The following is a 26,634-nucleotide window of genomic DNA, read 5'->3' as shown; positions in this document are numbered from 1 at the left end:
GATTCTAAAGACTCCAGAGGCAGAGGAAAACAGGGCCGCTGGTCCTTCAACAAAGGTGGAAGAGGCCGAGGATATCTATTCTCCAACCTTCCACATCAATCAAAAAAACAGTGACTACCAGGTAGGGGGGCGTCTTCTTTTCTTTTTCCACAGATGGGAAACGATCACATCAAACAAGTGGATCCTGAGTATCATCAAATCAGGTTACCAGATAGAATTCAGCTCCCCTCCACAACAAAAATTTCTTGTCTCCAACCTAACATCTCGGAGAATGACAATACAGCTATGGAAGAATCTTCAAGAATTGTTAACAATGAAGGTAATTGTTACAGTTCCCAAAGAAGAAGAAAAGAAGGGCTTCTACTCCCCCTTATTTCTTGTGAAAAAGCCAAATGGGACCCTTCGACTTATTATAAACCTCAGGCGGCTAAACAAGAACATAAAATACAAATATTTCAAGATGGAATCAGTAAGGACAGCCACCCCACTAATTCCTCCAGGCGCACAAATGTGCACTATCGACCTAAAGGACGCCTACTATCATGTCCCCATACACAAGAATCATCAGAAATTCCTAAGATTCGCAGTGGAATCACCTCAAGGGAAGGTCTGCCACTTCCAATTCAGAGCCCTGCCCTTCGGAATTTCATCAGCCCCCAGGACCTTCACAAAGGTCATGGCAGAAGTGACGGCATTTTTGAGGAAAGAAGGAATCTCAATTATTCCATATCTGGACGACCTCCTCATAGTGGCAGACTCGACCCCGACTCTTCTCAATCACAGAGATCGGACGATACGAACCCTGCAGAATCTGGGCTGGATTATAAATTTCCAAAAGTCCCATCTAGACCCCCAGAGGGAGACAAGATTTTTAGGAGTAATGTTAGATTCCAGACGCCAAACTTCTTTTCTTCCACAAGACAAGAGAGAATCCCTTACCTCCTTCATAGACAAATTCCAGAGGAAAAAATCATGCAGCGTCCGTTCAGCCATGAGACTGCTAGGTCACTTAACAGCTTGCATAAACTGTGTATCATGGAGCCAGTTCCATGTAAGAACACTACAGGCGTGGACACTAAAAATTTGGGACAAGAACCTGGATCATTTAGACTTCAAGAAGGTCATTCCCCTGGAAGTCAAAAATTCTCTAAACTGGTGGAAATACCAACAGCATCTAGAAAAGGGAATACCATGGAATCCAACTCCAGTCCTGATCATCCAAACAGACGCCAGTTCCTCAGGATGGGGAGCTGTTCTTCCAGACCGTTACCTTCAGGGGTCATGGTCCCCTTGGATGAGAAGACAATCCTCAAACCTAAGGGAATTATCGGCAGTATGGGAAACACTAAAAAGGCTTCCCAAAACCCAGGTAAAGAATATCAGGATCCTCTCAGACAATGTGACCACTGTGGCCTATCTACGTCGTCAAGGGGGCACAAGATCCTCGGACCTGATGGAGGTCACCAAGAAGATCTTCTCCTGGGCAGAAAATCACCTAGATTCCTTAACAGCGGTATTCCTAAAAGGGTCAGAGAATCAGTCAGCGGACTTCTTGAGCAGAGAAAAGATGGACCCACACGAATGGTCCCTGAACAGGGAAGTTTTTCTTTCTCTAACCCAGAAATGGGGCTCTCCATTGGTAGATCTGTTTGCCTCAAAAAAGAATACTCAAACAGAGGTATTTTTTTCCATCTCACCCAAGGACAACCCTATGGGACTGGATGCCCTAAGCCAATCATGGGGGACAAATCTAGCATATGCTTTTCCTCCATTTCCCCTAATCTCCAGAACCTTACAAAAAATTCTATCGAGTCGGACAACAGTGATCCTAGTAGCACCATTCTGGCCGAAGAAACCTTGGTTCCCACTTCTCTTGAAACTAGCAATCTCAGGACCCATCTTCCTTCCCTACAGAAGGGACCTGCTACACCAGGGCCCTCTTCTTTACCCAGACCCGAAGTTTCTGAACCTAGCGGCCTGGCTCCTGAAAGGGAATTGCTCCTAGCTAAGGGAATTTCTCACCAGGTCATACAGACCCTAATAGCAAGCAGGAAACCAATCACCAACAAAATATACTACAAGATCTGGAAAAAGTATATATCCTGGTGCGGGGACCTTTCCCCGATTCCGGGCAAACCGGATATCATTAAAATTCTGGATTTTTTACAGGATGGGTTTTCTAAAGGATTAAGACCTAACACCCTTAAGGTCCAAATTTCGGCCTTAAGCGCCTGTTTTGACTTCCCATTAGCAGAGCACAAGTGGGTGAAGATGTTCATGAAAGCAGTCTTAAGACTGCGACCTACAATCCGATCAGAGATACCAAAATGGAACTTATCACTAGTCCTAGACTCCCTTATGAAGCCTCCGTTCGAACCACTCTCGGAATGCAGCCTGAAAGACCTATCTCTCAAAACCTCCTTCCTTGTGGCCATAACATCCGCCAGGAGAATTGGAGAACTGCAGGCCCTATCCTCCAAGGAACCCTTCCTGATCATCTCGGAAGACAAGATAGTACTAAAATTAGATACGTCTTTCCTCCCAAAAGTAGTCTCAGACTTCCATAGAAGTCAGGAAATCGTTTTACCATCTTTCTGTAACAACCCAAAGAATGAGAAGGAAGCACTCTGGCATACCCTTGATGTCAGAAGAGCTGTCATAATCTATCTAGACAGAACCAAATCTTTCAGAAAGTGCAGAAACCTCTTTATTCAGTTTGGGGGAAAAAATAAAGGAGAGAAATCATCAAGTTCCACCATTGCTAGGTGGATAAAACAAACCATCTCTAAATCCTACCAGCTACAAGATGTGAGTCTCTCAAAAAACATAACAGCCCACTCTACCAGAGCTATGGCTACTTCCTGGGCAGAGAAACGGGGAGCATCCATCTCCCAGATCTGCAAGGCAGCTACGTGGTCAAGTACATCGACATTCCCAAAACATTACCGCCTGGATCTACCTTCTAGCCATGATTTGAGTTTTGGACGGAAAGTTCTCCAGGCTGTGGTCCCTCCCTAATCTATTTATCTGGTAAGTCTCCAGGTGCCGTCATGGGGGGCGTAATGGAAAAAGTGAATTAGTCTCACCGGTAATTCTGTTTCCATAAGTCCACCATGACGGCTATATTTACCCTGCCCTGTGTTATTAATGATGTCTGGCTAATATCTTCTAGCTCTCTACTGGAACCCCGGTGGTTATTTGGAAGACACTGGGGAACAGCGGCAGAGGAGGGGCCTTATATCTTTCGCAACTTCCTGTCCCTACCAAAGGTCAAGGTGCAACCTCCAGGTGCCGTCATGGTGGACTTATGGAAACAGAATTACCGGTGAGACTAATTCACTTTTTTTTTATTCAAGGCTAGATTTTGCTTGGGACTGACCTCATGAAATCAAGCCATTCTCCCCATCAGAACAGTGTATCACTTCTGTACAACAATATATGAATGACAATTTGTGTCAATTAAAAAATTTTGATACAATAAACTCTGTATTTGATGGGAACTCGCTCAATTTTTTTTTTTGTACTTTCAAATATATTGTTGGTATATGTGAGTGGACACCTTTTAGCTGCTGTTTGATGTGATACTGTTAACCTGTATTGTGCCACTAGCAGTATTTCTAGAATTTAATGGGGAGAATTTATCACTGATTCTACGCCAGTTTTCTCTGCTCCGCAATAATTTACAATTTTATTATGTGACTTCGCCAACTCCACACTATGTGGGTTTGGTGGTGAAAGGGCATGGCCACCAACTGAGTTGGCTTTCCTGCCCCGTGCCTGCATAGTTTTTAAAAACCTGCAGACATAGCAGGTTTGACCTGTGTGAAAAGTTGTAAAGTTACATCAAGAGGCTTAGGCTTGTAGATGTATCCTGCAGGACAGAGTGTGTGTGTGTACATTCCCCCTTGTATCTTTATTATGTGCATGACTGCATTTATTGCTGTCCTTCAATTAAACATATGGGTTAATAGATTTGACATACAAAATCGAGTAAACCACTTTGAGTATTTTGTATTACCTATTGCTACACAGATCTGTCTGAACCACTAGGTGTCTCTGTTGTTCGGGCAGTTTTTATGCTGGAATTCAACTAGCTAAGAATTGTTAGGAGCTGTCGTTGTTCTATTTGACTGGGGTCGGCTCCAGGTTTCAATTGGCCCAAGGGCGACACAGTATCAGTGGGCTCTGTTGCAGTGAACTCACGTGGCGACATTAAAAATTCAGAAGCTAAAACAGTCTCCTGTTTCCTAGAATATTTCCTAGTTTATTATACCCTTCATGGGTATTTTATATAAAGCTCCCTTCACTGCCATGGAATCCTTATGTTCAGCCTTATGTGGGCCCCCCAGCAGCTCTAGGCCCCGGCACTTGCCCAGGTAAGCCCAGTGCTGGCGCCAGGCCCTGTATTGGACTAATATATTAAGTTTTTCCTATATAGTGTTCTATTTAATACATATATATTTATTTACACATGGCAAAGATACATGCCAATTCCTGTTTTTTATTACCATGTGCCTATTCTTCCAACAGACTTTGTATATATCAGTAGTGTAGTGACAGCACCATCACCATAAAGTACTTGAGAAGAAAATAATCCAGCGTGCTGCATCCAGGTGAAAACAAAAATCTTGATAGCTTTATTATGGACTCGTAGTCCGGATAAAAATTGGATAATAAAATTACAGAGACTACCGCCGTAGTCACAGCACAGCGACAATGCAGATGGTATGGGTTAGCCTACTCCGGCCAACGCGTTTCCAGTGTCATCCGACACTCTTAGTCATGGCAAAGGCTTTGAACGCTGGGTGAATGTTAAATGTGAAAATGACCGGAAGCAGAGAACCACTTCAGGCAAAATGGAAAAAGCGGGATAGACTCACGCAGCGTTCAAAGACATGGAGTAATGGAATCTAAATGTCCAGTTGTGAACATAGACAGATTGGTGATAAACAGGTAAGCACGTTTAAGACAATAAAAAAAGCATATATAACACATCACTTTAACATTTCAATGCTGAATTAGCGTAGTGGTTAGTTGTGTCATTGCAGCGATGGTCATGTAAGAAAACGATTTGCTTACATTATTTTGATATGGTATAATGTCACGATAAGAAATTCAAATCTTGAATCTGTCATAATGGATAAAAACAATTTTAAAAAGGAAAGGATTCATTGACTGATGTTGCAATGTTAATAATCACGAAGATACCCGTGTGGAATGATGGATAGCTATTCATGTTTTGTCATGTACAATATAGCTATTGTTTGTATTTACTGCCTGGTAATGTTATGATGGAGGATATCACTGTATACCTGATGAGAAGCATGAAGGAAATGATGGGACTAAATTGATTAGTCCCTATAATGAAACATGAATTCGTTTCTGTAGTTAAGGCCAGACGGAAATCTGGAATTCAGGTGGAAGATCCAATACGCTTCGCGATCCACGAGGCGTTTTTGGATGCTGCCTCCTCTTTTGTTTGAATAAATTTTCTCAATGGCATAGCCTCTCAGAGAATCAGTTTTGCCCCCATGGATATCCATGAAATGCCTGGATGCTCCTGATATTGCCTTTTTGTGTTCGAAGGGAGCTGTTTTCCTATTGATGTCTCCCAGGTGTTCCAGGAATCTAACCTTGAACTTTCTTTTAGTGGCCCCCACATATTTTTTATTACATTGTGTGCATTCTATGATATATATAACATTGTCGCTATTGCAATTGATGTATGATGTAATAGGATGTTCTTGTGTATTGTCATGGTTGAAGAAGTTTTTGGTAGGTGAAACATATTTGCAAGTTTTGCAGGGATGTGAGCCGCAGTTGTAAAAACCTTTGTGCCTCAACCAGTTTTGTCTCTTGTTATCTCGAATGGGAAAACTGGGTGAGATGATGTTGCCTATTGTGGTGGCCCGACGAGACACTACACTGCAGCCCTCTGACAGAATTTGCGCCAGTGTTTCATCTTGCGTTAATATGGGTAAGTTTTTCTGAATGATGTGTTTAATTGTATTAAATTGAGGGCTGTATCGAATCACCACTGTGGGTTTGTTCCTGACATTTCGTTTCTTTTTTGAGATGGAGGTTTTCAAAAGTGAATTTCTGTCTTTACAAGACACTATTCTTTCTGCTCTTTGTAATTGCCACTGGGAATAACCTCTGTGTTTCAATCTGTTTTTGATATTGGTGACTTCATGATAGTAGTCCGATGTCTTACTGCAATTTCTTTTGGCTCTTGTGAGTTCTCCAACCGGGATTGACGTAATGGTATGTTTGGGGTGTGAGCTGTGAGCATGTAAAATGGTATTTCCTGAGATGTCTTTGCGATGAGTGTTAGTATGAATTTGTTGGTTGTACACAAAAATGTTTAAATCCAGAAACGTTACTTGTGTGTTACTAATGTGATGGGTGAAACGCAGATTGAAGGCATTAGTATTCATGCAGTCGATGAAATTAGGTATGGCAGACACATCGCCCGACCAAATAAAAAGCAGGTCGTCGATGTATCTGCCATACCAAAGAATCGACTGCATGAATGGATTGGTGTCACTGTAGAGATGGATTTCTTCCCACCACGCCATGACAAGGTTGGCGAGGGAAGGGGAATATTTGGCTCCCATAGGGACTCCTTTAAGTTGTAAATAAAACACATCGTTAAAAAGAAAAAAATTATGTTTTAACAAGTACCATAATGTTTCTTTGATGAAATTCTTTAAATTGTCACTGTATGTGCTGTATTTGTTCATGTGATATTCTATTGCTGATAATGCAACATTGTGAGGTATACATGTGTACAGGGAGATCACATCACAGCTTAGCCAGCTGTAAGAATCATCCCATGTGACAGTTTGTAAGGCTCTTAGAACATCTCCGGTGTCTTTAAGATAACCGGGGGTTCTAGTTGCTAGAGGTTGCAATAGGGAGTCGAGCCATTCGCTGAGATGTTCAGTAAGGGAACCGATGCCAGATACTATGGGGCGCATAGGTGGCGGGTGTTGGCCCTTATGTACTTTCGGTAATGCATGTAGGAACGGTACCTGTGGTTCATTAACATTAATATAATCAAATTGTTTTTTGCTAAATATCCCCTGGGCATAACCATCAGTAATGATGTTAAGAAAAATCTGTTGAAATTTATTAGTAGGATTGGTGGGTAAAACCCTGTAAGTCTCTGTGTCGGTAAGAAGTTCTTGTGTCCATTGGATGTAAGAACAAGTGTCCATGACTACAATACAACCACCTTTGTCCGCCATTTTGACGGTAAGTTCATGGTTATTTTTCAATTCGTTCAGAGCTTTATGTTGGTTGTGGTTGAAATTAGCTGGTTTTCCTTTTTTGGAGATGTCAAATAATTTTTTTTAAATCTTTTTCCACGGCTTCTTGAAAAGCGTCCATGGTTGGTACCCTAGCTTGTTTCGGATAGAATGTTGGATTTTTTGTCGCAAGGGATGATGTACCAATCTCTTCTTTGTCTGCCGTTTGGTCATCGAGATCAACAAGATCGATTAATGTTTTTTGTTCCATAAAATTAAATCCTTGAAATATGTTGATGTCAGTATGTGAGGATGTCATATCGATAGATTGCGATTCTTGGCTGAAAAAATGTTTTCTGATTGTAAGATTTCTGATGAATTTGTTAATGTCCAATAATGTCGTGAAGAGATCAAAAGTTTTCTCGGGGACAAAATTGAAGCCAAGTTTAAGCAAACTTATTTGATCTTCATTAAGTTCCACTTTAGAGAGGTTTAAGACATCTATATTGTTTGAATGTACCTCTAGAGTGTCTATTTGGGTTGACTCCTCGTTTTTCGATCTTGTTGTATTGGTTTTTTTCTTGTGCTTTCTGCCACCTCTCCTTTTGCGTTTTTTGCCTGTGTGGTAGAAGTCTTATTATTATGGTAATATGTTAACTGTTTGGGCATATGTTCGTATCTTTCCGTGTCAGAAGTTTCAGGGTTTGTATCGGATTGTTCTGCTTCCGAAGAGCTGAAACCAACTCTGGCTATGCCATTGAGAAAATTTATTCAAACAAAAGAGGAGGCAGCATCCAAAAACGCCTCGTGGATCGCGAAGCGTATTGGATCTTCCACCTGAATTCCAGATTTCCGTCTGGCCTTAACTACAGAAACGAATTCATGTTTCATTATAGGGACTAATCAATTTAGTCCCATCATTTCCTTCATGCTTCTCATCAGGTATACAGTGATATCCTCCATCATAACATTACCAGGCAGTAAATACAAACAATAGCTATATTGTACATGACAAAACATGAATAGCTATCCATCATTCCACACGGGTATCTTCGTGATTATTAACATTGCAACATCAGTCAATGAATCCTTTCCTTTTTAAAATTGTTTTTATCCATTATGACAGATTCAAGATTTGAATTTCTTATCGTGACATTATACCATATCAAAATAATGTAAGCAAATCGTTTTCTTACATGACCATCGCTGCAATGACACAACTAACCACTACGCTAATTCAGCATTGAAATGTTAAAGTGATGTGTTATATATGCTTTTTTTATTGTCTTAAACGTGCTTACCTGTTTATCACCAATCTGTCTATGTTCACAACTGGACATTTAGATTCCATTACTCCATGTCTTTGAACGCTGCGTGAGTCTATCCCGCTTTTTCCATTTTGCCTGAAGTGGTTCTCTGCTTCCGGTCATTTTCACATTTAACATTCACCCAGCGTTCAAAGCCTTTGCCATGACTAAGAGTGTCGGATGACACTGGAAACGCGTTGGCCGGAGTAGGCTAACCCATACCATCTGCATTGTCGCTGTGCTGTGACTACGGCGGTAGTCTCTGTAATTTTATTATCCAATTTTTATCCGGACTACGAGTCCATAATAAAGCTATCAAGATTTTTGTTTTCACCTGGATGCAGCACGCTGGATTATTTTCTTCTCAAGTATTTCTTCACGCAGAGGTCCGTGCGGAATCCGTGTCGTGCAGCCGTGGTCGAATGAGTAGGGTGAGCAATATCAAAAACGCATCTATATTTTATCACCATAAAGTGTCTGACTGGTATTGGGGTAGTGGGTAATGGAAAAATAACAGAAAAATATTCCTATTAAAGCTCAAATCCAAGAATCTCCGTAGCCATTGTGGCTTGTGTCTGTCTCCTCATACATTCTTCTCCTACTCCACCCCATTCCACTCCCTCCCCTGCCTGCGCAATGACCCTCCCAGAGCCTCACAGATATTTCCTTTGGGTTATTCACCCCCTGTAGTATGGGACTCTTATAGCCCCCTTTTAACTCACAGTCACTTCTCCTTCTTTCACATCCACCCCACTTATTCGTTGTACACTTAACTAATCATTGTCCACGTTTTTTGAACTCAGTAATAATCATCACCATGCAACTAACCTTCTCGATGTACCTGGTAGTTAAAGACAAAGCCTCTCTCCCTTTCTAATAATAAAAAGAAGGATCCACCATTTGGAAGCTGTCTCCTCAGAATCACCTGGCCCCTGTTCCTCCATATGAAGAGAATGAGCTATTAGGATTCGATGTTCCACTCCAAGTTTATCTTGAGGAGGACGATAAAGAGGTCCCTGATCCATATGGACTACTGTTATCTTTACACACCCCTTCTTGATTATGGACTTATGACTCGTATACCCCAGGACTTTTTACTTTACTCTTTCTCAATCTATTACAATTGTTTTACAAACTTGCTATTCCCAGTGTGGATGTTATCGATCGACTACACATCCTGTTTTGTTTTGATGTTTCGCCGTTCGTCTTATGTGAATAATCTGGCGCCACATAGTAGCGTCTGGTTATTTCCCTTAACTGCTTTTTATATGTCAATATTTAAATTGTTGTTATATTGTTATATTTATATTGTTTCATTTTTGGGGTGCTTTACCCCCCTTTTTTATGTATGTCCCTAGGACATAACTATATCTTTAAGGCAATTGTTGTCCATTTATATAAACATACTTTTGGAGTATAAATCCTTCTTATTACTATACCTTACTTCAACACTTCATAATCACCTATTTATTTGCTGTAAAAAAAAAACAACAACAAATTAATTATATATACTATCTCATTCTTATAAATAGTACTATACTTAGATGAGTTTTATTTACAATATTGAATTTCATGTAATAAGCGTCTTCTTCTATGTTGCGCCACTTCTTTTCTATGTGACTAACCAAGCGCTGCATAGTAGCTCTTGGTTACCTAGCAACCATACTCACTTGCGATCATGTGACACCTGTCACTTCCGGTTTTCATATTCACTTGCGATCATGTGACACCCGTCACTTCCGGTTTTCATATTCACTTGTGATCATGTGACACCTGTCACTTCCGGTTTTCATACTCTCTTGCGATCATGTGACACCCGTCACTTCCGGTTTTCATACTCACTTGCGATCATGTGACACCCGTCATTTCCGGTTTTCATACTCACTTGCGATCATGTGACACCCGTCACTTCCGGTTTTCAGTGACGCGAGCCATGTGACTAACCCGGAGACTTCTGGTCTCTGATGGACATGGCGCCTGATTCAAACATCTGGTTCCTACAGCTGAGGGTGAGTGCAATATGGGGGGGTATATAAGGGGAGCCTAGCAACACAGGGGGCATCTTTACCCCTGAGGAAGTCTCCACGTAACGCGTGGGGAGCCCTCCACCTCCTGATCATTCCACCACCCCGCCTGCATGCTGCTATTTCTCTGGTTTGTTTGCCAGGTCACTTGTTATATGTACTAGGGTTTGCCTCCATTACCTTTATCAACTTTTTACCATGTTTACATTGTAGGCATTAATTCACTTAACCCTTACTTCCATGGCAGCTTGACAGATGCACTTGCACTTTATATGTGTCTTTTCATTGTTTAGGGGTGGTTTTGGGTGGATACCACCCATTCAGGAGGTGTCTTGTTTTTGCACCGACCATAGTGCATAACATGGTAGACAATTGTATGTACTTTGGTACAGTTTTAATTGATTTTATATGCATGTTTGTGTTCCGTGTTGAATATTAATAAAATTAGTTATGTTTTTTGAATCAAATCATGTCAGTGACACACTACTTTTTTCTCTGATTCTTGATTTGCTCGTTTTGAGTGTGTCGACTATTACCTCTACTTGGTGCAGTATTCTGCTGTGCAAGGTTCCATTTTCTATTGACCTCCCAGAGCCTCTGTCGCCACACACAGCTGGTGCAAGAAGTCAGGTAATGTGAAATAAATTTTTATGTTACTGGTATGATTCTGATTGCTGATAAAGACCTTTTTACAATCCGCATAGCATAGGAACCAGCCACCAGCTAAAATTAACATTGCTGATGACTGGTTCTCTTTAGGCAGTGCAGGTATATTGAGCAATGATGAGAAGAAGTCATTTGAAATATTTTCATATATGCACTGAGACTGCATGTGTGTCTGGTTGTGTCTTCTGTGTATTGTTAGTTTTTGGTCTGCTTAGATGCAATCTTCAATGTAATTTGCGATGCTTACACTACTGGCGCAAACAGTATCACAATAAAGCTAATTTAGACATACACATAAATAAGATACACACTGCAAAGTGGCGCCATCAAGAAGTCTACCTTGCAATCCAGTCACTGTTTGACAATCTCCCCCTCCTGTCATCCTCCAACCTGCTCCCTACGCACAAACATGAAAGATTGACTATAATCCTTGAATAAATATACACTGACAGCAAACAGAGGGCGTAAACTGTAATGCATTAATACATAGACACATAGAAACTGTTTGTTATACAGTCATTTACTTTATGGACATGAAATCAGAAGTTCCCTCTAATTGTCAATTTAAATTTTAATTACATCCACTTTTCTATTTACTGAAAGTCCAAGGTTCTATTTAGAATTGACCTTTGCCAATGTCTAGTTTGAAAGAGATTTGTATGTTTTGTACCAATCACATTAGAGGGTATATATGCTGCTGCTGTTATTGAAAAACATTGAGTGGGTACATCTTTACCTGTATTCTGTGTTGGACCCTTTCTGCTGCACAGGGAATATACGGTACTGGGAAACTTCTTATAGAGGACCAGAATCTTCCATATAAAGAACTATCTATAGTAATATTTCTGTTGCAGTCATGCAATAGGCCCAGTTAACCTATTAATGTTTTGGTAGTCATTACAAATAATTAGAAGTTCATAAATATATTTGGGAAAGCAATTGTTTGGGCAGAAGAGTATCAATAGTGTCTATTAGACCGGCAGGACACATGACCATGAAAAACGTTCTTGCGACTTGTCATGGCTGCAGTAAACACAGTATTTTTTTAGTGGGATACTGCTGCATACAGTATAATCCATATATAATTGCATTTTATTTTAATATATGAAAACTGGTGCAAACTGCCTTAGTGCAATCTGCGCCAGATAATCCAATAGTAGTGCATGGCGTTCAATTATGCGAAGCAAACGGTTGCTGCCTTGGGAAAGTGTGCACACAGAAGCATCTTTTTTCATGGTGTACTTTGATTCTACACTGTGCAACACAATTCTGGCTAAACATAAATGTGTTGGATACTATGAATAAGCACTACCACGCCCCTTTAGGCGCACATTTTTCTAACGTGTTTGATAAAGTGCAACCGCAACACACAAGCAGAAAAGACCCGTTTTTTTTTTTTTTTTTTTTTTTTTTAAAGCTAGGTCTTTGTATGGCCCGAGGCTGTCATGGTATCAGATTGTCACTGCAATGATCTAAGCCGCTTAGCCTGCAGCGATTGAAGGGTAAACGTGGGTTTTTAAAAACATTTTTTTACATCGTTCATCATGTGGGTTGAACAACAATTGTTTATTGTATGGGTTATTAAGGACATGGCAATACTATATATGTGGGGGTTGTATGGTGATTTCTCCTTTTTTATGTTGTATGAAGATTTTTATATGAATATGGGGCTTTGGTGCATTTTTAATTTATTTAAAAATTTGTTTCTACTTGTCTCACTACGGGACATGAACAAGCAGTAATTTGATTGCTTGTTCATTATAATACCCTGCAATACTCATGTATTGTGGGGCATTCGCATTTTCAGCCTGTGCTATCATGTAGGCTGACACACTGTTTTATACCAGCTCGTCAAGTGAGATAACTAAAATTCATACATTTTTATTGTATATGCATTAAAAACTAACAGTAAAATCATCCAGGGCATCTCTAGAGACCAGCTAGGGATCATGAGTGTGGCCACTTCACTTGGGTCCCGCTGCAGAGTACTTATCACTATATTAGCCACTCTGCACATTTGATACCCCTTAGTGACCCCATAACAGGGGCCACTGTATCTAATTTTAATGTCCGCATTTCACCGATGTAGACCCTCTGATGAATCCCATGTGTGAAGAAACGCGTTAGGGTGGGGGTTGCGGGGTTATTGTTGATTTTTCATAGGGCAAGTCTTAATGGTACTGCCCTTGTAAGGGCGGTAGTCAACTCGGGGACGACGGGGAGAGTGTAGGGGCACCTCTCCTCACATCCATTCCTCGCCAGGAGAGAACTTATTTACTTACTTACTCCCGACCCAGGAACCCACCAGGTACCTCTGTACAGACACCAGCACGTATGGTAAGATGCAAATATTTTCTACTACATCTATGTGTCTGTAAGAGATCAAGAGACTTTCTATCTGAGGATTTGGTGTGTACATTGTTTGATCCCAGTGATACTGTGACCATCTGGGCTGGATGCCCTGGATGATTTTACTGTTATTTGATATTATTTAGATGTTGGTTTTTAATGCATATCCAATAAAAAGTGAATTTTAGTTATCTCACTTGACAAGCTGGTATAAGATTGATATTTTCAAGGTGAGAGCAACGTTGGCCCCCAAAACTGTGTATGGCAACCTTGCTTGGTGTCTATATATTGATTTTTGGCTAATTACGTAGGCTGACACACTGTCTGTAAGGTCTTGTCTATGACCGGACCTTAAAGGCATTTACTATGGATTATGCCATAGCAATGATCGGTGACTCCTGAAAATGCTTCAGGGTATGCCAATCAAGGAGGAATTTCCATGCAGGGATTTAACCCCTACGGGACTCAGCCTCTTTTGGCCTTAAGGACGCGGCCCCATTCTTCAAATCTGACCTGTGTCACTATAAGTGGTTATAGTTTTGGAACGCTATGAGATATCCAGGGGATTTTGAGATTGTTTTCTCGTGACACATTGTACTTCAAATTAGTTTAAAAACTTGGATGATATCTTTAGTGTTTAGTTATGAAAAAAAACAAAATTTGGCAAAAATGTGGAAAAATTCTTTATTTTCAACGTTCTAAATTCTCTACTTTTGATGCAGATATTCACACCACCCAAATAAATTCATAACTTACATTTCCCAAATGTCTGCTTTATGTTGGCATGGTTTTTTAAGATTCCACATATTTTACTAGAATGTTATGAGGCTCAGAATTTGGGTGCCATTTTTCACATTTTTTGTAAAATCGCCAAAACCTGTATTTAGATGGACCTGCTCAACTTCTAATTGACACTGAGAGGCCTAAATAATAGTGAGACTCGTAAATTACCCCATTGTGGAAACTACACACCTCAACGTATGAAAAACAACTTTTAAGAAGTTTGTTAACGCTTTATGTGTTTTATAGGGGTTAAAACAAAATGGAGGTGCAGTCTGCAAATTGTAATATTTTTTCACAATACACCCATTTTGGGTGGAAAATTAAACATTTACAATGGATTAAATGAATAAAGGCTCCACAAAGTTTGTTACCCAATCTCTCCCGAGTACACGGATACTCTATATGTGGTGGTAACCTGCTGTATGGGCACACGGCCGGGCAGAGAAGGGAAGGAGGCGCCATCCAGATCAGATTTGCTATGTCACATTGTACAGACTATAATTTTTTTCTTTTTTTTAATGTGGACCTATAGGGGCTTATTTCTTTTGCCACATGAGATGCACTTTTCTGGTACGTAATTTGGGGGAATCTATAGGCTAATTGGTGCGATTTTATTAACTCTTTGTTGGTGGAGGAAATGAAAATCATCACTTTTCAGGAAGATTTTTATGGGTTTTTTTTTTTGGCCGTTTACCATACCATAAAAATAGTATATTATTTTTATTCTATGGGTGGCCACGATTACAAAAAGACCTCATTTATATAGATTTTTTATTTTTTTCCCATTTTTACTGCATAAAAAGTAATTTGGCAAAAATGTTGTTAATTTTAGCATCACCGTCTTTCATATGCATAACTTTTTTATTTTTCACCTCACAAATCTGTTTAGTGCATAACATTTTTTAAATCCCTTTTTAGAGCATTTTTATAGGGTATTAATTGAAAATGATCTTTTTTCTGGAGCTTTTTTTTGTTTTGTTTTTTACGGGGTTCACTTTGCGGATCTAATAACGATTGTTTTATTATGCAGATTGTTACGGACGCAGGGATACCAAATATGTGGGGGTTTTGTGTATTTTATTCAATTGTACTGAATAAAAACCAATTTGGAGAAAATCTTGTTCATTTTAGCATCACCATCTTTTCATATGCATAACTTTTTTATTTTTCGGGCTGACAAATCTGGTTAGGGGCTTAATTTTTGCGAGAAGAGTTGTTCTTTTTAGTGGGCTTATTTTGGAGTGCATAACATTTTTTTAAATTACTTTTTAGAGCATTTTTTTTATAGGGTATTAATTAAAAATTATCTTTTTTCGGAACGTTTTTGCGTTTTTTTTCTACGGCGTGTACCGTGCGGGTCCAGTAATGATTCTGTTTTATTATACAGATTGTTACGGATGCGGCAATACCAAATATGCAGGGTTTTTTGTGTTTTTTATACTTTAAGTGTTTTTATGGGAAAGTGGCATTTTAGGGGCTTATATTTTTATGTATTTTTTATTTATTATAATGTGTAGTGTTAAGTGTTTTTGCATATTTTTACTTATACATACTTGAACTTGAACCAGTGATGCTCTGATCACTGGTTTAAGTTCAATACACTGCTCTACAATACTATTTTATTGTAGAGCAGTGTAAACTGTCTGAGCAAGCTTGCGCATGCTCAGACAGTTTACAGTCAGACCCGGAAGGGGTCTGACTGCCATGGAGACCAGGCAGCTCCGGGGCACATGCCAGTCCTCGCAGCTGCCCAGAAGTGGATCGGATCCCCCGGTAAGCGGCACGGGGGCTCCGATCCACAGCGCAAACACCCTCACACGCCGCGGTCGTGTTTGACCGCGGCGTGTAAGGGGTTACCCCCGCGATCGCAGCCGGCTCCGATCGCGGGTGTTAGCGCAGGCTGTCAGCTGTACTAGACAGCTGACAGCCGCTGCTTCTGGTACCGGCTCCGTTCGTGAGCCGGTGCCAGAAGCAGGACGTTATAGAACGTCCCCGTGCGCTAAGCATCTAGCCCTGGGGACGTACTATAACGTCCTGGTGCGCCTAGGGGTTAATTGCCGCAGTCTTGTTGACCGCAGGATTTAAAGGGTTAACACAAAGGAGCTAAACCAACATCTGCTCCATGACATACTATTACCGCATACAGTGCTAAGTTATAGTGCTCTATGCAGTTATAGTACGTCAAGGAGTGCTAGGTCGTTAAATCTCCTACTTAACTCTGTTTTGGAACTCTGCTGACTATGTCTTTGTCTACACTGTAAAGCAAAAATATATTCCATATAAATATAAAAAGCTACAAAAATGTGTTTCACTTAAGAATATGTATTTAAATGTATATGTGGCTGAATAAAAACGTTAGTCTTTTATGTTATGGTTTAAGTTTTAAATATGAGGAAAAGTTAGAAATAAAACTAATACATACCATCCTAGGTTAACAATCCAGCTGAGGTTATGTATACACTGGCTTATACACATTACTAAATTCTTTAGGTCACTTTTTCATGGGGTCCAGTTTCGCGTAGATAAAGTTACATGAGTAAATATGAAAGACTTTCCCAGGTAGCTAGTTAGTCTTCACTCTTGCCAGTATTTTTAATTTTATGATGCCAAAATAAAAATGGAATCTACAGAAACTATAATATAAAGATTTATAGATTCAATACACTCCAATTTTTTTCTTACAAATAATGAATCTAAATGATTAATTACCATGTGTACACACTCTCTGCCCACCACTTGGTGACTCTTGGAGGGCTGTATATGTACACACAATTATTGATCAGTATATGGATACAGTACCATATAGAATTTCTTATGTAAGAAGATTTTCTATGCATTATAATATTTGCCTGTGTTCAGAGGTCGCACTAACATTTTTCCAGAAGGGTAAAAATACTCCTCTAACCATTTTTGAGGAGTATTTTTACCCAAGGAGGAGTATGAAAATTTCGGTAATACAGCACAGCACACACTCGCCGCTCACAGCACAGCACACACTCGCCGCTCACAGCACAGCACACACTCGCCGCTCACAGCACAGCACACACTCGCCGCTCACAGCACAGCACACACTCGCCGCTCACAGCACAGCACACACTCGCCGCTCACAGCACAGCACACACTCGCCGCTCACAGCACCCCAGTTAGTCTGGGGTATAAAAAGGTTGGAACAGAAGCAGTGGCTCTAAACACATCTGAAATCAAAGGACCTTCTGCAAGGCTCTGAAAAAGTGATTGCATGGATCCAAATGCTGGTGCGCCTCACAGTCAGCATTGTAATTTATCACAAAGTCATTTGTCACCCGGCACCCCAGCAGATCAGCCACTCAAAGTAGTTGCAGTATACCAGTGATCACAGCCTTGAAAGGGACTGAGCAGCAATACTAAGCACAGCCACTCTGCAATGTATGGTGCTGTGTTTGGTGAGGAGTGAAGAGAGTCCCTGTGGTAGACAAATGCTTATCAAGTGGATTCTTCTTAACTAGTATCACCAAAGAGGACAGAGATTGACTGATAACATAACACGCCATCGCTATTGACTATACTGGAATAAAACACCACTTTGGTGTACAATAAAACCATCTAAAACAAATAACTTTGGCAGAAATCATGCACATGTACTGCAGTGTTTATAAATGAAAGACGTGCACTTTGCTTGGTCTCTAGTGGAGCAGTGTACCTGCTTATCAGTTAAACATTGCTAGGCTGGGATTGCTGAGCAGGCTGCATGCAGTTTTTCAGAACTTACAAACAGCGCTTGCCCCAGAGAGGTTCTTTAACCCCTTAAGGACGCAGCCATTTTACAGCTTAAGGCTCAGCACCATTTTTTGTATTCTGACATGTGCCACTTTATATGGTTATAACATTTGAACATTATTACTTATCAAAGCGATTTATAAGATTTTGTTTGATTCCTCACATGTTTTACTTCATTTTAGTGGTAATTTTGTCTGATAAGTTTTGTGTTTATTTATAAAAAAAGATAAAAAGTGATTAATTTTTTGAAACAATTGCCATTTTCAAAATGACTGAATGGTTTTACCTATATAAGTTGTTGAATAACATTTCCCATACGTCTGCTTTACATTTACATGTCTGGATAATTTATTTTGATGTCACGCAGCTTACATAGCAAATATCGCTTTTCCGTATTTTCAGAATTGACCATTTTGGGATAAATACTGTTTTTAATGAAATTTTAAATATTTAACATTAAAAGAAGTAATTGAATCAAAATGGAGGTGAAATTTAGAAAATATTGTCGGTCATAGGTTCATTTAGCCCAAAAAATTACACATTTTCAAAAGATAAAAAGAGAAAACCGATCTTAAAATTTGTTATGCAATTTCTCCCGAGTACAAAGATTCTCCATATGTGGCCATTACTTGTTTTATGGGCGCACAGCAAGGCGCAGAAGGGAAGGAGCACCAGGATATTAATTTTTTTTTTTTTTTTGTATTCATCATTTTGCCTAATAATTATGTGATCTTTATTCTATGGTTCTATATGATTACGGGGATACCAGACTTAGATATTTTTTTCTTACGGTTTATTAAATTTGCCAAATAAAACCCTGGCATAACATATTTTTACTTTTTTGCCTATGGAGCTGATTGATGGCTTGTTTTTCGCTGGACATGCTGCAACAGTATGGAGTACATATGTTTTTTTGATCAATTATTATTATTGTGTTTGGGATGAAATAGGTAAAAATTATAATTTTTGGTGGGTTTTTTAATGGGTTTTTTCTATGATGTTAATCAAGCAGGTTTAATAATGATTTTAAATCTACAGGTCTATATATGTGGGATTTGTTATGATTTAGACCTTTTTTGAGTTACATTTCTCTTTTATATGTTGATGGGGCTTATGGGAATTTTTATGAATTTATTTTTATTTAAGAACATTTTTTTTTTCACTTTTAATTAGTTATTATTTCCACCATGGAACATGAACAAGCAATCATCTGCAATACATCAGTGGGGAAAAGATCCCTGTCAGGCATGTTAAATGCCGCCGTCGCGCTGACCACGGCTAACGACTTACCGCAATCGGTTCCCACTCCGACTGTGGATGTTACACTTGGATGTCAGCTATTGGCCACAGCTGACATCCAGTGTATTCTGATGCCAGCCAAACTCCGACCTCTAGCTGAGCCGGTGTTAGCTTTGTGTCTCTTATATCGGATGCTGAGTGCTATGTCACTGTGCTTAGCGTCCGATATATGGGATGCAGAGTGTGAACCGGTTAAAGGGAACCTGCCTCTATTTTTTCACAGGTTATCATAGAGCCCTATTAACTGACACCTTTCTTTTGGTTAAAAAAACGTTTTCTTCAGTTCCCCATATAAACGGCCTTGCATATAGCCACATCTAGAGAGAGTCAGACTGGGCGTGGCCTCCACTGACTGAAACCATGCGCTCCTCCCCATTCCTTTTCAGCATTCAGCAAGTAATATCATGTGACATCATCTAAGGTCTTTGAGCCTCACAACAATTTACCTAGCTGTGTCCCCACCACATATCAAAATACACTGACAGCTTACTTTAGTATAATATATGCTAGACCTCCAAATAAATTATTACATAGTACCTTCTGAACGAATATATAGTTCACACACTAAACGAATGTTAAGTTAGTACAGTGACTCCCTATTTCATTATAAAACATTAACTAACTTGAATGAATTCTATATAGAACAAAAGTAAAACACATTTATGTGAGAGTTCTTCAAAAATGTGGTAAAGAATATTACGACTCACAGCTAAGAACTATAATTTGTTTTATGATATTATAATTTATTTAGTTTATTTTTATTTTTTTTTCCAGTGAAACGTTGGAGAGAACCTAACGAAGAGAGGCGTCCATGGAAAATATGGTTAGAAGCTACTTATATCTTTTGATAATATACTTTTTAAGTGTGTATTTTTAACCCCTTCAGGCCTATTTTAGCCTCTAGGACATGGACCCATTTTTCAAATCTGCCTTGTGTCACTATAAGTGGTTATAGCTTTGCAACGCTATAATATATCATGGGGATTTTAAAATAGTTTTCTCGTGGCCTATTGTACTTCAAATTAGTTTAACTAATGAGGAAAAGGACTAAGCCTATTTTAGAAAACTGTCATGTGTCAACTTAAATTGTAATAACTTTGGGAAAACTTAAACCCCTTCACGCTCCTTGCCGTACATGTATGGCACAGAGGTGCGGGGGTGTATGAAGAGGGCTTGCGGTCTGAGCCTTCTTTATACACAAGTGGGGTTTGCTGCATATTGCAGCAAACAACCATCATTAATACCCACAGTCTGTGCTTGCACCGATTTGCGAATATTAACCCTTTCTGTACTTCTCGTGTGTTAAAGCCGCCATCCTGGTTCCGATTGTTGCTCCCCCGAACATCATTTGAGAGGGGGTTTGGGGTGTCGTTTGGTTGCTATGACAGTTTCGGGTCTTCCACAGACTCGAGGCTGCCTTGTTTTTGCAGATTCGTTACAATGAGCCAGTGGCTCATTGTAATGAAAACTGTGCTAAAATGCCATAAACTGCAATACAGCTAAAATGAAAAGGGGAAAGAGAAGGGGGGGTGCTCATAGGGTTACACTGTAAAATAAAGACACAGATGTGGAAGTGTGTGTGTCAGCTCGCCTGATGTAGTTATGCTTTTTATTTAACTGTCTGCACTAGTATTGTGTCTCGGCTGCACTGTGCACGCCACAACACAATACTGGGCACTGGAAGGGGCCTTTCACTGCGTATTCGCACCGGCCGCCACATTTATGTGGGAAGTCTGACAGAAATGTGGTGCACGCCACTTAAACTGAGTATACCATGAAAAAAATCAAGTGCACTCAGTTTATGCACTAAGGGCACGTGCAGCGTGCACCACATTCATTATGACCATGCTATGGTCTTCATGAATGTGGCGAACGCTGCACATTAGTAAGGCACACTACAAATGAAAATTAAAAGCTGAGCTCTAATTGGTTGCCATGGGCAACTAGAAGAGTTCTTCTATTAAAAAACATGATAAATCTCCCCCTATATTTGTATATCTATCTATCCCTCATAGATGTCATCTATAGATGTCTCATTTCTACCCACCTATGGATCTCGCTTTTCTACCAATTTACCTATTGATCTCTCATTTATGCCTACTACCTATCTTTCTATTTATTTTTTATTTTATTTTTCTTTCCTTCTTTCTTTCTTTCTTGTGACCCTTACTATCCAGTCAAAAAAATGGAAAAAAAAATAATTACTGTCTAACAGATGACAACGGATGACATTTAAAAATTGCAGTGATTTCAATAGGAGTTCTAATGGATCTGTACAATTTCTTACTTTTTTTTAAGCGGAAGCTAGAAAAGGAAATGTGAACGGTAGTGTGAAATGAGCCTTAGGCAAAATTACCTTTTTAAAGTTTTGATGAATGAATATGTGGGATTATTTAGGGAGAAACCAATGACACTTAACATAAACAAGTTTTCCCAGTATGGGGTAAATTGTGAAAATCGCCCCTGTGTATATATTCTATAGACTTTTTATATGGAGTTAGCCCATTTTGGACACACTCTCTATGATTTTGGGTAGAAAACGGCCCCGGTACTGATGGACTTGTTCTGTTCTTGTATTACAGGAGGTCATTCATCAGACTGGGCACCCTGCAGTACCACATTTCCCTATAGTAATTGCTGAAGAAATGACCTGGTTGTTGCTTAGCTAAAAGTTTATTTAATTTTTCTTTAGGTTTTATGACACCTCTAAGCAAGCCTTTGGAGCTCTCTTCATTCATTTCACAAATGTCTTTCTCTCAGATCTGACAGAAGAGGACCCTTGTTCGTTGTGAGTATTGATTTTCTTTTTTTTTTTTTACAATATTGTGTGAATAAAGAACGAGCTGTCATCAGTGTCCCTGTGCTTTCTGTACTTATGACATTAGCTTTGTGTTAATCAGACAGCACACCATGTACACAGGAGGCCTGAGTCCAGTAGGCTAGGTGAAGAACAGTTCTGTGGAAAAGATTAGTTTTCCAGAAAGGTGTTGTTAATTATTATATGTGGAGCATTACTGCACTATTAAAACACTTTCATCTGCCTCACAACTTCATTATGAGTAAATTAAAAAAAAAGTCTTATGAACTTCTCTGAATAAGTTTAACCCCTTTGTCTCTAAGCCATTTAGACCTTTAGGACCAGGCCTGATTTTTAAAATTTGCCCTGTATGATTAAAGGAGGTTGTAACTTTGTAACTTTGTGACATATCCAGGGGATTTTGAGATTGTTTTACCGTCACACATTGTACTTCAAAGTAATAGAAACATTTTGATGGTATATTTTGTGTTTAGTTATGAAAAAATTGAAATTTGGCAAAAATTTCTAAAAATTATTCATTTTCAAAGTTTAAAATGTTCTGCTTTTCAGGCAGATAGTCACCCAAGTAACTATATAACTAACATTTCCGGAATGTCTGCTTTATATTGGCATAGGGTTTTATGCATCCTCTCTCTATTCTAGTCTGTTAGGAGATTCAGAATTTTGGTGCAATTTTTCTCATTTTTATGAAAATCCCCAAACCCCTTAGCTTAGACCTCCTCAGCTTTAACTGACTTTGAGAGGCCTAAACAGCAGTAAAACCACATAAATCATGCCATTTTAGAAGCCACACCCCTCAATGTGTAAAAAATCAACTTTAAGAATCGTGTTAACCCTTTAGATGCTTCACAGGGGTTAAAACAAAATGGAGGTGTAATTTACTAGCTGTAATTTTTTTTAGACAATGTATTAATTTTGGCCAAAAATTAAACCGTCACAAGTATTAAATGACGGAAAAACTCCAAAAAGTCACATACCCAATATGTGGTGGTGACTGCTGTATGGGCACACGCCTGGGCATAGGATGGAAGCAGCGCCATTCAGAGCAGATCTGCAATGTCACATTTTACAGGCCGTAAAATGTTTATTTTTTTGTAATTTGGACATATGGGAGATTATTTATTTTGTGGATAAGATCCACTTTTCAGGTACATCATTTACGGAGGGCTCAATAGCTAATAATCAGATTTTATTAACTCTTTCTTGGTGGTGGTTAAAAAAATCATTAATTCTTGTTTATGGTCTTTAGCATTTTAAACTTGCTTTGCAGAATATAGAACTCATTTTGTGAGAAATTTGTTTGTTTTTGTATCGCCATGTAACAATGGGCAGAACATTTATATTTCTTTGTTTACAGAGCTGGTTTAGAGCTTATTTTTTGCGGGACAAGCTGTACTTTTTCTTGGTATCATGTTGGGGGATCCTAGCAGGCAGCTACTATAGGCAGCCCTGGGGTCCTGATCGGAACTCAGGGTTGCCATGGAAACGATCGGCACCTCCAGCATCTGCTGCCATTTCCATATTCCCAGTTGGGGAACCAGACCACATTGGAATAAGGGAATTGCTTACTCGATCTTGCCCCATTCTGAGCCTTTTGTTACATTTTTACCTGCCAAACACTTCATATATGGTGTGTACTGTGCCTAATCATTGTGTTTGGCTCATATCCTGTTTCTTTTTGTTTCTTGCTGTGTTTGTTGTGACATTTTAATTAAATGGAACCTGTCATTAGAAATTGGCTTTAAAAACCACCAGCAGTATGTTGTCAAGCAGCTGAGCAGCTTCTAGATGATCTGTCTTGCATGGCCTAGTGTGGTGCCATTATCAAGAAAACCAACTTTTAAGTGAGATATAAATTGGTTTTATGATGTCAAGGAGGCAGAGAGTTTAACACTGAAGTCCAGCTTTCCCTGTCTTAAAATGCCTTTGTCACTGTAATTGATGGTCCAGCGTCCAGGGACATCATTGATCAGATCTCCTGAAGTCCAGCGCATGCTGTCAATCATGTGGGAGGTGGTGTTCAGAGGCAGGGAGAGCTTGACTTAAATGTTAGACTCTACCTCCCTGACTTTATAGACTTTATACATCTAACTTCAAAATTTGTTTTCTGGATGATCTCACCAAGCTTGGTCATGAAAGAATCTTGGTCATGAAACAGGATCTAGAATAGTGACGGCAATTCTTTTAGAGATTGAGTGCCAAAACTACAACCAAACCCACTTTTTTAAATGCAAAGTGACAACATGATTATCATTGTAGCTTCCTTTCAGGGTCCCCTGAACAGGAAGAACTGCGGGCCCAGAGCAGGAGCTCCAATAATAACGCAGCCTTGTCTGCACCTCCTTGCTTCTCCTGTAGTCCCAGGCAGCTAAGGATGTGTAGCTTTAAAATGGGGTGTCTGGGAGCTGTCTCTACCTACACTACATCATGGGTAAGACACTGTTCTTTTACTTAAAGTTTCACCAAGGCGAAAATATTATACCTAAGTAGGTGTTATTCAGGCATATATGCACTTTATTTTTCTTACTGGGGAAATAAGTAATAACTGTGATAGATTTATGGTGAACATACCCTCTTGTTAGTGAGGTGGGCAGCATACTCAGACCAATTTTTGGATATCCTCCATTTAACATCCATTGTAATTTTAATATATTAATGAAATAAAAAACTATATGTAATTTTATTGGAGAATTGTTTGACTCCTTATTTTTCTTGTGGTATCTAATGTATTTGGGAGTAATTCCGTAATTTAAGGGTGGAGGGCTTGATGCCCGGTCCCATTATGTAGCAAAATGAAGATGTGGTTTTTGCTCACCGCTACAAATTTGTCACCGTAATCTTTGAGCTTTGCAAGCAAAGTGTTGCAGATTAAACGGCAGAACTCACCAGGAGGCTGTATTTATGATTTTATGGGCACATTTTGTTGTGAAATCTCACTTTTTTGGGGGTAAAGTAATTTGCAACATGTAACTTTTAGGCATAAAATATTGCAAATCTTGCAGCAAAGCCACGTTTACAATAAATCAGATGCACAGACACCAGCCAAGCGAAAAATCACCCAACAAGTTGAAAAAAATTGTGATAAATTGAGCTTTAAAAATGTTTTTTTGTTCTTTTGCATAGACTATTGCCAATTTGTATAACATTTGTTAGTAGTAACAGTATTGGTATCTATAAACATTTACTACAGCACATAAAGACCTCAACACTGCAAAGAACAGTAACTGCCTTATAGCCAGCACCTCAGTTGAGTATCCCATGATAGTGGGCTCTGCACATGTGTATTCTGATGTTGTCCTGTTGGGCATTATTATAAGCAGAAAGCATACACATATAATTTGAACAGACAAAAGGATAGTAGTGCCGGTGGTCTGGGCATAACTATTACTATAGTTTTTATGTGTCATGTGATTTACATGTGAGTTGACTCTTATTAGCCATTGCATAATCATGAGTGACTCATGACTGAGATTGATAACCAAGAGCAGATTAATCATGGTAACAGAAGCAAAAACTATTATTACTATTATGCCATGTGTTAATATATAGGGATAGTTAAGATATTAACTAGAGTTAATATCCAGCAAAGCAAATGAGTAGATACAACTGGCCTTTACAAACTAAATGTTCCTCCATTGTGAAAATGCTTTACTCTCTTCATAATGTCACTGTCACACATACCCTATTGCATTCACCTGTGTGTGAGATATAGATTGTAGTTGTGTTATTCCCAGGATACGCCGTGACTGAAATTAACCTAATTAACCTCTACCTGTGTATTGTTTAGCAGAAAAACATCTTTCAGATCATGTTTAATTCATGGCCCAGCATGGTGGCCTCATCCAGAAAATCAACTTTGAAATCAGCTTTATAACGTTACAGAGGCGGCGAGCTCACCACTAAGGTCAAGTTCTTGCCCGCCTCAACACCCCCACTGCACTGATTGGCGACATGGATCAGACTTCAAGGGAGCCAGTTAGTGAGGATTCTGTACCTGAAGGTATCAAATGCAGCAAAGAGAGAGTTCAGAGGTGGGGAGAGCTTGACTTCATTACTAAGTGGTCCTCCTCTCTATCTTTAACCAACCAATTTCCGATTTCCTGCAAAGATTTTCTGGAAATTGTGACCACACTGGGCCATGGAAGAAACCCATTATTAAAGGTGTAAAGCTACTTGACAATGTTGAGGTAGGGGTTTATTATGTAAAATTCTGCTGACAGGTTCCCTTTTAAGGAACTCTACCAGTAAAGGAGAGTAAAACAAAGCTAAACATAGTCGCCTATTGTCCTCTTCATTCAAACCCCGGCACTGGACTTCTTTTAATCTTGAGACGCCGGGATCAGCGGAAAAAATAGACTTGTAATAAGCGATGTCTGGCACTT

At 39.4% G+C, this 26,634-nt stretch overlaps 1 protein-coding gene across 4 annotated transcripts in view; it reads left to right on the top strand.

Annotated features, from left to right (window-relative positions):
- LOC140127115 (store-operated calcium entry regulator STIMATE-like) overlaps positions 1-26,634 on the top strand; it is a 63,398-nt gene that overhangs the window by 10,922 nt on the left and 25,842 nt on the right. For all 4 annotated transcript variants that reach the window (XR_011854954.1, XR_011854952.1, XR_011854953.1 and 1 more), the window contains exons 2-3: positions 20,209-20,257; positions 22,127-22,222. Coding sequence is in view for 1 of the 4 variants with exons in the window: in XM_072147422.1 (XP_072003523.1) it covers positions 20,209-20,257; positions 22,127-22,222 (145 nt within the window). In the remaining 3 variants the exon portion in view is untranslated. The remainder of the gene's footprint in view (positions 1-20,208; positions 20,258-22,126; positions 22,223-26,634) is intronic.

The sequence above is a fragment of the Engystomops pustulosus genome, chromosome 4, assembly GCF_040894005.1.
Source record: "Engystomops pustulosus chromosome 4, aEngPut4.maternal, whole genome shotgun sequence".
Taxonomy (NCBI): Eukaryota; Metazoa; Chordata; class Amphibia; order Anura; family Leptodactylidae; genus Engystomops; species Engystomops pustulosus.
This window is presented reverse-complemented; position numbering and strand designations above follow the sequence as displayed.